This window comes from Python bivittatus, unplaced genomic scaffold (assembly GCF_059951505.1).
Source record: "Python bivittatus isolate LINGU-HERP-01145 unplaced genomic scaffold, Pbiv_v1 ctg000410_np1212, whole genome shotgun sequence".
NCBI classification, from domain to species: Eukaryota; Metazoa; Chordata; class Lepidosauria; order Squamata; family Pythonidae; genus Python; species Python bivittatus.
In genome coordinates, this window is record NW_028277067.1 from 3,910,458 (window position 1) to 3,922,881 (window position 12,424).

Consider the following 12,424-nt stretch of genomic DNA (forward strand, 5'->3'; position numbering starts at 1 on the left):
CACCCATGGCATCTCCAATTATAGGAAGACCAAGATCCAATCAGAGTCAGCAATATTAGACTAAATGAACAAATCATCCTGGCCTAAAGCAGTTCCTACATTTAAAATGCAACACTACAAACCTAAAGGTATGGTTAGAATCTGGAGTTCAACTTTCATCATTAATAGCAATGTAAGAAATTGGAAAAGCGTTGTTAAACTGCAATTTTTTTTTACAAATCATACAAAATATTTCATTAGAGGCTTCAAGCTTCGGTGAGCATTGCAGCAATTAAGAGGCTGCTAATTTCAATACCTGTTGACAGCTAATGCTGCTAGTCAGTCTTCCTCAAAAAAAAAAAAAAAAAGGGATGGAGAACTCATCTTCCACTATCATTTCACAACCAATAAAGGAACCTGCAGCCCTCCAGATAATACTGAAGTACAATCCTTTTATTCTTTATAGTCCAAGCAATCCATCCTGGCTAGTACTGCTGTGATTCAGAAGGGCCACTGGTTCCTCATACCTGTGATAAACCTTACTTTACAATGCTACTTCAGAGATCATTGCAGTTCACAGGAAATTTAACATATAGTGCCTTTGTTCCAATTGTTCACATATATTTGCATATCAATGCTTCTGATTGCATCTTTTGGAAACTTTGCCTGTTAGGCCAAAGGAAGACACTCCTCCTACTTGAGGTTTTATTTCATATTCAACCAAGCAAAGGGGGAGGGCCCAGGCCAACAGTTAAACACTCTTAGGTTGCCTATTGTAGAATGTAACAAACAGTAAATTGTCTTTTCCTTCCTGCCTGGTTTTTCTAAATATCGCAAAATCTTATATCCTTACAAAGTATAACACACTGGCTTTGTATATGATAAAGCTGCCAGGCTATTTTATACTTCTAACTGGAAATCACGTATAATTCTTTCTCCAGAAGAATGGCAATCCAAGTTGTGTTAGTATGCATCAATGTAAAACAAAAACAAAAACCCTCATTTAAAAAATAAGTATGACACAGAATTTGACATAGAAACCATTGATGGATTGTAATTTTACACATGGACTTGTACTGCCTCTGAAGTTTGGGTTTCTCTTAACATAAGGTTTTAAAATACATCTTGTCTGTTTTGCGTAAGGATAGGTCCTCCAAATTTGACTAAAACATTTTCATTCTGATTACTGACCATTGATATGGTTCATAAGATTACTTTATATGTAATATTAATTTTTTTTCAATTTTATACAGTATGTAAATCTCTTTTAAGGACTTTTTTTCCTATTTTTCCTTTTTTCATGGCTGTCTATTAAGTAACTTTAAAAAAAAATCTCTTTGCTTTCTTTCTGCAGTTATCAGGAGCCACAGTATTGTATTTTATGGTTTCCACTTGCAACCCACCCTACTATGAAAAGCAGCATAGAAAAAAAATAAGATATATATTAAATAATCAAAGCATTACAAGATATATTGTCTTGTTAAGTTCAGACCTTCAAGACAATATGTCCCACCTATGTAGGCAGAAAAAGGAAGCAGATCAGAAAGAGAAAAAATAACTAGTTACTTTGGGCCTTGGGCCTGAGATCTGGAAAAAGAACAGCCTTCAATTGGGCATTAAACACTTAATTTTCTCTGAATTAATACTTTTAATTAAATATTGCAGCTTTTTAATGTTTGATGTTCAGGAACGTTTCCAGGCTTGTGGAGCATATATTGCACTGTCATTATTCTTGCAGAACTGATAAATTAGATTTGTATGTGTTCTTGCAATGTCCTAAGGAAAGCAGTTAAGACTAAAGAAAGGCATGCACAGTCAAGAATAGCTCCACCTGGACTCCTCTGGATTCAAGTAATCTGAAAATAACTAAATTCAACATTGAGGCTGGGGATTCCTTTGGATTCAAGAAAACTGAAAATGACTAAATCCAGCATGGAGGCTGGGTTTGGAATAGCTGTGCCGTCTCAAAGAAGAGATTTTGGCATACAGGACTGCAAAGTCAGGCTGCTGATTCCTCTATCACAAGAGCCTACGATATGTGCAAGATATTAGGGGTGGAGCTATCTGGACTTCAGCTTGTTTCCAGAACTCATGGTCAAAACTTATCAAAACTTTTCAAAAATGATTTGCTATATCTAAGAATAATTTCATAGAAAGGAAATGTGGGGGTGGGGGTGGTGTCTTTCAAATGATGCATCAAGAAATCGCCTGAAAACATACCCACTCTTCAAGGACAGAAATTACAGGAAAATTCATCTTTGCTTAATTGTGGATGAATACATAGTACTTCCAGCTCTTTTTCAGATTCCTGACACATCCAACATCAGCTCTGGAGACAGTTTCAAAATGTTGGGAGACAGTTTCTAAATGTTGTTTCCCCACTGTGAATATCTTTATTTTCTGATTTTTGACACTGATTGGATTGCTGTAAAAAAGGTACACAATCAAATCTTTTTGTTTTCCTGATCCAGACAATCAATGCCCACCTTACATTGTACAAGTCACAGAGAATTTCCTTGTTTGGTTTTCTGTAATATATCATGGAATGAAAGCAGATTCCCCTATCCAGATTTCATTCAACAATTATTTGTAAAGTGTTGGATTAGACAATATAGTAGAGTTTGCAAAGGCCCACACAAAAGGTAGGGAGATTACCTAACCCAAGTTTATCTGTCTTCAGAGAGAACCACCATCATGTTTATTAATTGTGCACAAATCAATATTTTGGATTTCGAACAAGGCATGAAGGGAAAAGTTATTCTGTTGAACGTCTTCACCAGAAGAATGTTGAACAATTCAGCTGTATTCAAAATACAGAGGTTGCAGAAATACCTTCTCTTCATCATCTGCTGATTAGAAGAATGGAATACTGAAGCAATGGATTATGCGGAGGCGCAAGATGTAATTGGTCATGCAAATCCCCACAAGGAAGAGGAAGGATGCTCGCTAGTTTTTATGTGCATAGTGGGGCAAGATTAACAGCATCCGATTGTGGGGGAAATGCCAGCTCCATGCAATTATTTTTTCCATTATTTGCATTCAAACATGGACACTCTGGCTCTCAATCAGTTTTAATAATTAATATGTTTGTTATCATAACTGTAACAATTCTTTCTTGGCACACATTTTGGGATGAGTCATTTTCAATGTTTCACACTCTAACAGTAATGTCTGTTAAAGAGTAGGTTTGCTTCTATCTTTAATTCAGAAATAAATGGAACCCTTCCCCTGCCCCATAATACTTAGATAACAAACTATATTCAAAAATTGTACATGCTAATGGTGTTATCACAATGTGACTCCCCAATAAACTTGTGACCCTCAATATTCACATCATCCACTTTTACAAGCACTGTGCAATGAATAATTTATTATTTAATACTTATGTTTTAATCAATATAAAATAACTACCTGTACTATGTTGGTAAATGGTATTTGGAAATATGCACACACTTAGGACCATAGGTGTGTGGTATTTAACTTTCTCCTGTTCGCCTGATTTGGAATAATCTCAACAGCCTTTAGCAAAGCTTTCACTTGAAACACAAATATACAATTATGCATGTGTGTGCATCTGCAGAGTTGGGGAACATCTGACGCAGTGGTTAAGATGTTTGATGAGGACCCAGGACACCTAGGAAGCCCACCGGGTGACTCTGGGTCAGCAACTATCTATCAGCCCAAACTGACATACAGAGCTTAGGTGGAGGAAGGAGTATCATGTGACCACCTTGAGCCCCTGGAGAAAAGATGAAGTCTAAATCTAACAAGTAAATAACTCTGCTGGGAAAGTTATAGGCAAATCCACGGAGTGTGACGTGTTACCAATTATGACTTCTTATAATCCATTACTAAACGTAGAAAAGATAACTAGAAAAAAAGAGAGTGGAAAGAAGTCTTAAGCAATATCGAAGTCACAGATCCCAATTTTGCGCCATTTGAGCAAAGGCAGTAACTGAGCAGCCAACCTGATTCAAAAGAAAGTTCCTTCGCTGACCATGTCTTCCTCAAAGTCCACACCTACCTTCAGTTTTTTGCCTTTGTATGGGTTTTTCACATGTTCTTCAGCGTCCATGATCAATTCTGTCAGGGTCCGGAACTTTCTCACCTGCAGGAATAAGCAATAAATAGTTCTCGTGAAGCAGGAAGAGGGACAAGAGAACAGTGTTGCAATTATTTTGAAGGGTGCTAATTTAAACTGATAATTAAAATAAATTAGAGCTGTATGGTTCAACTGGCAAGTGGGGCAGTGTGCAAAGGGTATCTTTCCTTAATTTTGTGAACCTAATTGTGCAGCTTTAAGCAGGAACTAGTAACAGAAGAAAGATTATTCTCCTGCCAGTGAGGCAATTTTTTTTGTTTTGTTTTACTGAACTGAAATTTCTTCTTGTCTTTCATTTCCAAAAAAATACATCTATGCTGAGGTTATCGGAACACTAACATTTACCATGAACATTTCTCGTGCAAGCAGTTGAACAACGGATAGCCCTAATAATTATACCAGTGTTTCTCAACCTTGGAAACTTGAAGATGTGTGGACTTCAACTCCCAGAATTCTGCATAGCTGGCTGGGGAATTCTGGGAGTTGAAGTCCACACATCTTCAAGCTGCCAAGGTTGAGAAACCTGAATTATACTGTGTACTTGGAGAGACTAAGCAATGTTCTATGCTGCAGCTAACATACAGCTGCTGATAACAAACATTAAACAAAAGCAACCTTTCCCAACCTGGTACCCTCACTTCACAACCATAAAGTTGATTGCAAATTCTGAGAGTTACAGTTGCAATGGATCTAGAAAATTCAGTAACTGGGAAACCTAGGACCAAGATTTGTTTTAAACCAAGATCCCTCATTCAAATCACCAGGAAATCCACATTCTTGAAAAGTGAAACTTAACTTAGCAGTTTGTACAAGGGAAAATCACCGGGGGGTGTTGTGTGTACAAGCTTGATGTATGGTTTATATTTGCTGAGGCTTATCCCCATAGAATTAAATCGGGGGTAGTGGAACTGGGGTCTTTCAGTGGTTGATGAACTCTGACAATCCCATCCAGTACCACTGCTAACAATAAGATATCCAGGGAGCTGTAGTTCCTCCATGTTTTCCATAGCTTCTTCAGCCCTGCACTAAATCATGGTTCAACACTGCAGAGAAATCAGGCTGGTAACTGTCTTTGAATAGACAGACGTAGGAGTCTACAAAGACACTTACTGGCCTGATTTCTCTGCAGTGTTGACAACAAGCCTCAGGCTTACCCCCAGGTAATTCAGTACAGAACCGCAGCCGGAATACAGTATAGCTCTTAAGAGCAGTGAGAAGCCAACCCAGGCAGGCCAAATGAAGACAGAGGAATAGAAGTGCCTTGATTGGAGGATATAGGAAAGAAAAACAGTTCTTGTGCCTTGAGGATATAAAAGATATTGAAAGAGCTCCTGGGATACAAATGGGGAAACCTCTATAGGCAGACAGCACAAAAGACCTTGCCATCACCCTGGAACTGTTACTGGCTCAAATGCTCAAATCAAATTAACAAATACAGCAGATTTGCAAGCCCAGGCCACACCAGAACTCAGCCTACGTAAAGCATCATTTCATGTCAGTCCTCACTGAGCCCAGCAAGCAGTTACCTCATTGGAGATCTCAATCCATTTCATCTTGCACATCTCACCAGAGAAGTCTTTGAAGGCAACTTTATCCCAGTCCAGATGGGATTCGGTGGTTTTGAACTTGCTGCCGTCATTGGAGGGCAGATTATTTTTCATGCACTCCAAGAGGGTCAGCATGTCTTCTTGGGTCCAACGGTCTGGAGGAAAAGCAACAAGGAAGAGGTCACACATGCCATTTTATATGCGCTTCTGCACACTAGGGTAGCCATTCCCAACCTAGTGCCCTCCAAATGTCCTGGCATCGCTACTCAAGGCCAGCACAGTCTTTGGAATTCTGGGAGTTACAGTTCCAATACATTTCATATTCAGTTTTTTTAATATGAACAGCAGCTAGCAGTGTTTGTGAAACAGTGTATATATTACATTTTTTAAAAATCCAAATGTGGAAATTTTACAAGTTTTAGTGTACAATTAGGATTACAATCTTATATATTGGTTCTTAGTAGTAGATACCACTGAATTCAGTGGAACATGTTTCTAAGTACGTAGAATAATTGCGATTATAATGATAAACAGTGGACCTAATTCTTATACCCTGTAAAATTGCAGCATACAGTTCTTATGTTTGCTGATAAAAATAACAAGTAGCATGCTGCTTGAAGGTCATACAGGCAATGTCATGGGTTTGGAAATATTACATTAAATAAAATCCTTAATCTGCAGCCAAGAAAAATCCAAGAGTATTATGAATTGTATCATGGAGGAAAAAGCTTGAACAGGTAGTGATTGGATATTCTTAAGGGTCCTGACCTCATTTGTTTAACTTTATTCAGTAATTAATGGTGTAAGCATATAGACATATTTACTGAAATGTAAATCTCACTCAGGTCAGGGGGTCTTACACCTTCTAAAGCATAAGCACTCTTTAGATTTGGACTAGTGTTCCCATAAATTCAACTAAACACAATGAAAGGTAAGAGATTATTAAAGTTATAGCTCAAAATATTACAAAGGCATGAACTGACTATTCTTGCTGCACGGCAAGTAGCTATTAGATTGTACCCTAATTCCTTCAAAAATCCAAGATACTATTGCTCACCCCTCTCCTCGAAAATTCTTCTCCAACTACAGATGCAAGGACACCAGCATTGTCAGTATTTGTACACACGCAACACCCTAAGCCAAGCTGTGAACACACTTTAGCTGTGAATGCAGTTATAGACTGCAGCTTCTCCTCCCTTTCCACAGGAAATATGGCTGCAAACTCTAGTCTGTGATTTGTTTTGAAGTTGCTACATCATCTGAATATGGCACAAAATGGCTTCTTCCAGCCAGTATAAGCAAGAGAGGAAATGCTTGGTTGGTTTTTAAGTGTATATATTTTTATCGCACCACATTCAGATGATATAGGAACCTTAGAACAATCTATATGGATGGCTCCAGCTGCACAGCTTGTTGGTGGGCAGCCCGGAGATGTATTCATGGTTAACTATGAGCCAGGGTCACTGCGTTGTCTGAATGCAGACAAGAACAGAATGGCTAATGAGATGAACCTGCTGTTAAAACCAGCAGAAGTGTCACACTTTGTTTGTGTGATCACAGAAAATATCTGAGAAAGGATCATACATGTTTAAAGCTTTTCTTCCACATGTTACCTGTTAACAATAGTAATTGGCCCAGTTTGGGATTATTTTTAATGAAAGCAGCTAAGCATCTTTAAAAATTAGTAACTATTTAGGAAAGTTGAATATTTCAACGAGTGGGAGCTGGGAATATGATTCTGCAGAATTTTCTACTGTAGTATTGGCCTTTCCAGGAGCATTCCTTCTCACCTTGATTTTTGGGGGCTGTCATTTCTAAATCGGTTGGACTATCTGCTTCTCCGTTCATCCTCCACCTCTCAGACCCAAGGGTGACACCTCCCGGGTCTCCCCCTTCCAGCTCCCTGTCTTCCCCCTTCACGGTGGCGTCAATCAATTTTCACCCTGAAAAAGACAAATTGGAATAATGATCTCTGCTTACCAGTGCTACCTTCATGAACAGGTATAAGAGCCAGCAGGGCAAACATGGAGTTCAGGTTAGTAACTCCTGGAAACTAATGCACTGAACAAACAGTCCTGTGAGCTATTCACGCATTCAAGGGCACTGTGAGCTGAAAGAGAAGACAAGTCCCCACAATGCCTGTATCTGAAAAGGCTGAAAAGTTTGAGGAAGCTACTAATGGCCTAAGATGGTTACGGGAGCAGCCTAGAATTCTCTCTTCAGAATACTGTAAAAGAATGTGGGACTGCACCTGGAGGACTTAACTATAAAGGAGAATTCTAAGGGGGGCAGGGAAATGGGGCTTGGTGGGATCTACTTAACTGGGAAAAAAATCCAGTGATGCTGGTGGGGAAAGCTGCTTCAAGCAGAATCCTTTACAGGTGAGGAAGAAAACCAAAACAGAAGTGGGGAAGAGTTGACAGATTAGGAGAGGAATCAAAGGGGGGGGGGGGAATCAAGGGAACCAGCCAGCTGATCTAGGACTGGTCTTGCATTAGGGAAGCTCAGCAGCAAAGATCACTGGAGCAGTTAAGCTTAACCTGCCTCACAGGATTGTTAGGAGGTTAAAATGAGGGAAGGAGAACTAGAAAGATCCCTGGAGGAAGGCTAAGATACAGATTCCAGCTGTAGGAGTCGACACAATAATAAAGGCAATAATTTTAGACAAGTGACAATGAGAACCACAACTGAAAGGAAAAAGTGACTGACAGCGTTGGCACCAAAGCAGAGGAATTACAGGAGCGAGGTATCAGCCAGCATTCATGAAGGGGGAGGGGGGAAACGGGGGCCGGAGCGGATCCCCGGGCGAAGGAAATGAAAAGGCGCAGATTTTCTTGGACGAGCGAGCGGATATTCTTGGAAAGAGAACGCGGTGCCCAGCCACAGGGTGGGCGGAGTAAAGGCGAATCGGCCGGGAGGGGTGGAGAGGAGGCCGGCCGGGCGAGGGGGAGGGATCTGCGGACCGCTCTTCTCTCCCTCCCCTTCCACCAGCCCTTCAGAGGCCGCACCACCGCCAGCCAATCTCCGTCGCCGCCTTCCTGCAGCAGAAGAGGCGCAGCTGCTGCTGCTTGCCGCCCTCCCCCTCTTCGCCTGTCTCCAGGCAGGCGGGAGAGCCGAGCCGAGCCGAGCCGACGGAGCTGGTGGTGCAGCTGCTTCTGCTTCGCCTCCTCCCCCCGCCTCCTTCCTCTCCGCACGCCCTGCGGGCGCCACCGAAGGGGAAATCTAGCCGCCGCCGCCACCTCGCCTGCCTGATTCCGCTCCCACCCCAGTTTTTTTTCCAACCCCAGCTCGGGCTCCAGCCTCCTGGCCCCGTTCCTTCGAGCCTCCCCGCCTTGACTCTCGAAGACGAGAACGTCGTGAGCGTTTCGCTACGGTCTCGCCCCCGTCGGCTCTCGGCAGTGCCAGCGTTCCTCGCCAACCAACTTCGTTCGCCCTTCCAGGGAGGGGGAATTTGGAGACCGCCGGATTCCAGGATCTTTTCCCTCCCTCCGCAGGATTTCGCTCCCTTCTCAATTCTGATTCGCTCTACCGGATTTCTACGGGATTTATTCAAGATCCACACACACACACAACCGCGTTAACAGAGATCACCCTCCGTCCCCCGTGGAATCCTCCCTACGAAAATAATCTGAAGGAAACCAGCTCGGTTCCCAAGTCCAGAATTTCCCTTAACTAGCAAGATCCCGTCCTTATCTCAATAAATACCCCAGCCCAAGCCACGACCCCTAAAGAAGGCAGCCTTCGATAGAGTAAATCGTTCCTTTATCCCCCTTCGGAGAATCTAGCTGGGAAGGCGAGCTCCCGCATTGTTCCCCGTCGATCAGGCGGACGATGAAAGCAGCTTTCCCCGGCCACTTAGGAAAGAGCCTCGGTTCCCCCAAACCCCTGTACCAGAGCGCGAAGCAGCGGATCCCGCTTCGTCGGCCGCGGAGCAAGGCGCCGAGCAGTGCCCAGCGCGTGCGGAGGAAAGGGGAGCAGCAAGCGAGTTCCGCGTCTCTCTTCTCTCCGTCGGTGTAACCTCGCCGAGGCGGTTAATAAGGATGAGACAAGCCCGCCTCGTTGTGGCGGCGGCAGTCGCGAGTGGGGAGGAGCAGGAGCCGGAGAGCCGCTGCAGCAGCAGCCCCATCGGAGCCGCTGGTGGAAGGGGGGCGGGGATGGTTGGCTGGCGGGAGGGAGAAATGAATGCCCGGCTGGGGGCGTCCAGGCAGAGCCGAGGGAGGGCAGCACGTCCTGGCTGCGGCAGCTACTGCCGCCGCCGCCGCCTCCTCCTTTCCCTCTACCAGCGCCCAGACCCCCGGGGAGCGCCTCCCCCTGCGCGCCTAGGGCGCAGGGGAAGTCGGCGAGTCAAACCCCGTTAACCCGATTCTCCACACCCAGCCGCAGCGGGGGCCCCCCGAAAAAGCTGCTCGTCGGGAGAGAGCAAAGAGGAGGGAGGGACGCCGAACAGTTCGCCTGCACTGATCCACCCTCCGGATGGCGGAGCGCGCTGGCTCCAACCGGTCGAAAAGGCCATGCTGGTGCCCGACCTCGCTGAGGCTGCCCAGCGCGGGAGAACCAGGGGACAGTAACAGGAATCCAAAGCGGCAGATTCCGTAAAACGGAGGCGAAATGCTTTGCACGTAATCTACAAAGCCAGTGTGCAGCAACCGTGGGAAGGCGGGAAAAAAACAGGACTCTCCCCCGCCGCCTTTGGTTTCCTTCACGCTGCAGGCGATGAGAGAAAGGCTTACAAGGCGGCGGCTCGTTTCCACCGCTCCTTTCCCTTCACGCCTGGGTAGCGCCCCTTCGGTTCTAAAAGCAGCGCAGGCGGGAGCGGGGAGAGATCGGATCTCCGCGCCCCAGCCTGCACCGCCTCGTTTTTTCCATCTACCTCCGCCGCGACTCAACGGCGACGGGGGCAGCCGCCGCCTTCCGCTCTCGCCCTGCTATGGCCGAATGCCGCGGCGCGGCCTATCTAGAAGGCGCGCGGAAGACAGCGAAGGGGCCCGATTCGATGGCCGCTGCCAGTGCTTAGGCGGGCGCCTTGGGGAAAATGCAACCCCGAACACGTTTGCAAAAAAACAGCTATTTTAAAACCTCAATCCTTAACTACGGCGACATTAAAAATACACCCCCGAGCTCTCTAAAACGTGCTTGAGAAAAAGGAGGATTAAAAATTCAAAAGGTTATTTCGCTTTTTTAATGTACGCGCCCCGAAAAATTCGATCGAGCCCCTATTTTTCAACCTTACCGAGGAAACGGAAGATGTTGGCGGAAAAAACAGCAACGGGTGGTGGTGGTGCCGCCCGCCTGCCTGCCCGCGCTGCTCCACCGCCGGAGCCGAGGAGGTAACAAAAGCGCCTCCCTCCAGCCCCAGATGGCGGAGCGCAGCGTCGGGTTAATGGCGAGCTCCACATGCGCTCGTACTGCCGCAAAGCCAGCCCCGGCTGTAGGCAGCGGCGCCTCGGATCGTGCCTTCTTCCCCCCCTCCCCCTGATCCGTCCTTGCCCACCCGCCCTCCTTTGCAACGGGGGCTCCATCCTGGAGTCGATTTGAGGGGAGATTTTTAGCCCCCTTCTACGTCTGCAACCTACCTGCAGATCGGAAGGACTTTGGAGAAAAGCTCCCCCCTTTTCCCCCCTCTTCTTTCCTGGGCTTGCTTTAGCTGGGAAGCGTTGGTTGAATGCACGCCAGCTCTGCAGCGCTGGCCCCGGGCGTGGACTCGCTCCAGTCCCCGCAGAGAGCTCGCACTTCCCCCGCCTCCATCTCTCTGCTTTTTTCTTCCAATCAGCCGGTCTCTTCGGCTCCCGGATCCTTAGGCAACCTCACAGCCCTTCTTCACAAGTCCCCACTTTTCCCATCTGCTCCCTAGATGGGATTGGAAAAAAGGAAACATGTTTGCAGGGCTTCGGTCTCGCTTTCTCTGTTTGATCTCACCAGGTTGTGGGTCTATCTTTCCCGGTTCTGGAGTGTGTGTGTGCGTGTGCGTATGTTTTTATTGCTCTTTGCTTTTGCAACACTGTAGTCAAACGAGGAGAGGGAGGAGGGGAAGGGAAGAGAGAGAGAGAGAGAGAGAGAGGAGGGGAAAAAAACCCTTACATTTGCCACAAATCCTCTTCGTTTGGCGTTTGTAAAACGATCACAAATCACACGCACTCGATTTTAATTCCTCCTGCGACCTCCCCTTTCTTCATCCCCCTTTCAAACGATCGTATCGGAAGAGCCAGGGAGGGGAGAGAGGAGAGTTTCAAAATTACAACCCGGAGAGCGCTAGCTGCTGCAACGCCATCAGATTATTTCTGAGGGCAGACATATTTTTGGCAACGAGCGAGCTTTTTTTTTTAAAGGTCCCACTTTGCCTTATAAACAACGGGGGCGGGAAGGAAGGGCTGTAACTCCTTGTGCCCCGTCGGATTTTACTGACACTCATTTTGGGATTGGATTCTAAATCGTTGCGTGAAAATGACATTCGTGCAAATTTCAGTCAAAAGCCCAGCTTCTCCTCCCCCACTCTCCTTTGCTCTCTCTCTCTCTCTTTTTTTAAATCTAATTTTTTCCAGCTCCACCTTTGTTGTTAAGGGCGTCATCTCAGGGTACAGCCAATCACCTCCTTCTGGAGTTGCCTGTCAAATTAAAGCCGATTCTAATACGCAAACGCGACTTTTACAGACCTGCCAAAATGCAATTAGAAATTATGAGGGATGGGGGGGGTGAGTGGGGATGGGGAGATAAGCTAAAAATAGTCAACGTGCTGCCTCTATGTACAAACAGGCAAAGACGAACGAGCCTACGTTGTGCTTTGCCAAGTTGAAAGGAA

General features: G+C 45.4%; 1 protein-coding gene across 6 annotated transcripts in view; it reads right to left on the bottom strand.

Annotated features, from left to right (window-relative positions):
• Positions 1-11,895, bottom strand: part of UBTF (upstream binding transcription factor) — a 46,416-nt gene extending 34,521 nt beyond the window's left edge. For 2 of the 6 annotated variants that reach the window (XM_088143383.1, XM_015887591.3), the window contains exons 1-4: positions 11,202-11,612; positions 7,419-7,571; positions 5,608-5,783; positions 4,004-4,087 (exon numbers count right to left, since the gene is read on the bottom strand). In XM_088143383.1, the coding sequence (XP_087999509.1) occupies positions 4,004-4,087; positions 5,608-5,783; positions 7,419-7,476 (318 nt within the window). In that variant the 5' untranslated portion in view covers positions 7,477-7,571; positions 11,202-11,612. Of the gene's footprint in view, positions 1-4,003; positions 4,088-5,607; positions 5,784-7,418; positions 7,572-9,519; positions 9,767-10,858; positions 11,045-11,201; positions 11,613-11,706 lie in introns of those variants that run through there. The other 4 variants (XM_088143380.1, XM_007425341.4, XM_088143382.1 and 1 more) reach the window with 4 other exon arrangements.
• Positions 11,896-12,424: the final 529 nt, after the last annotated feature.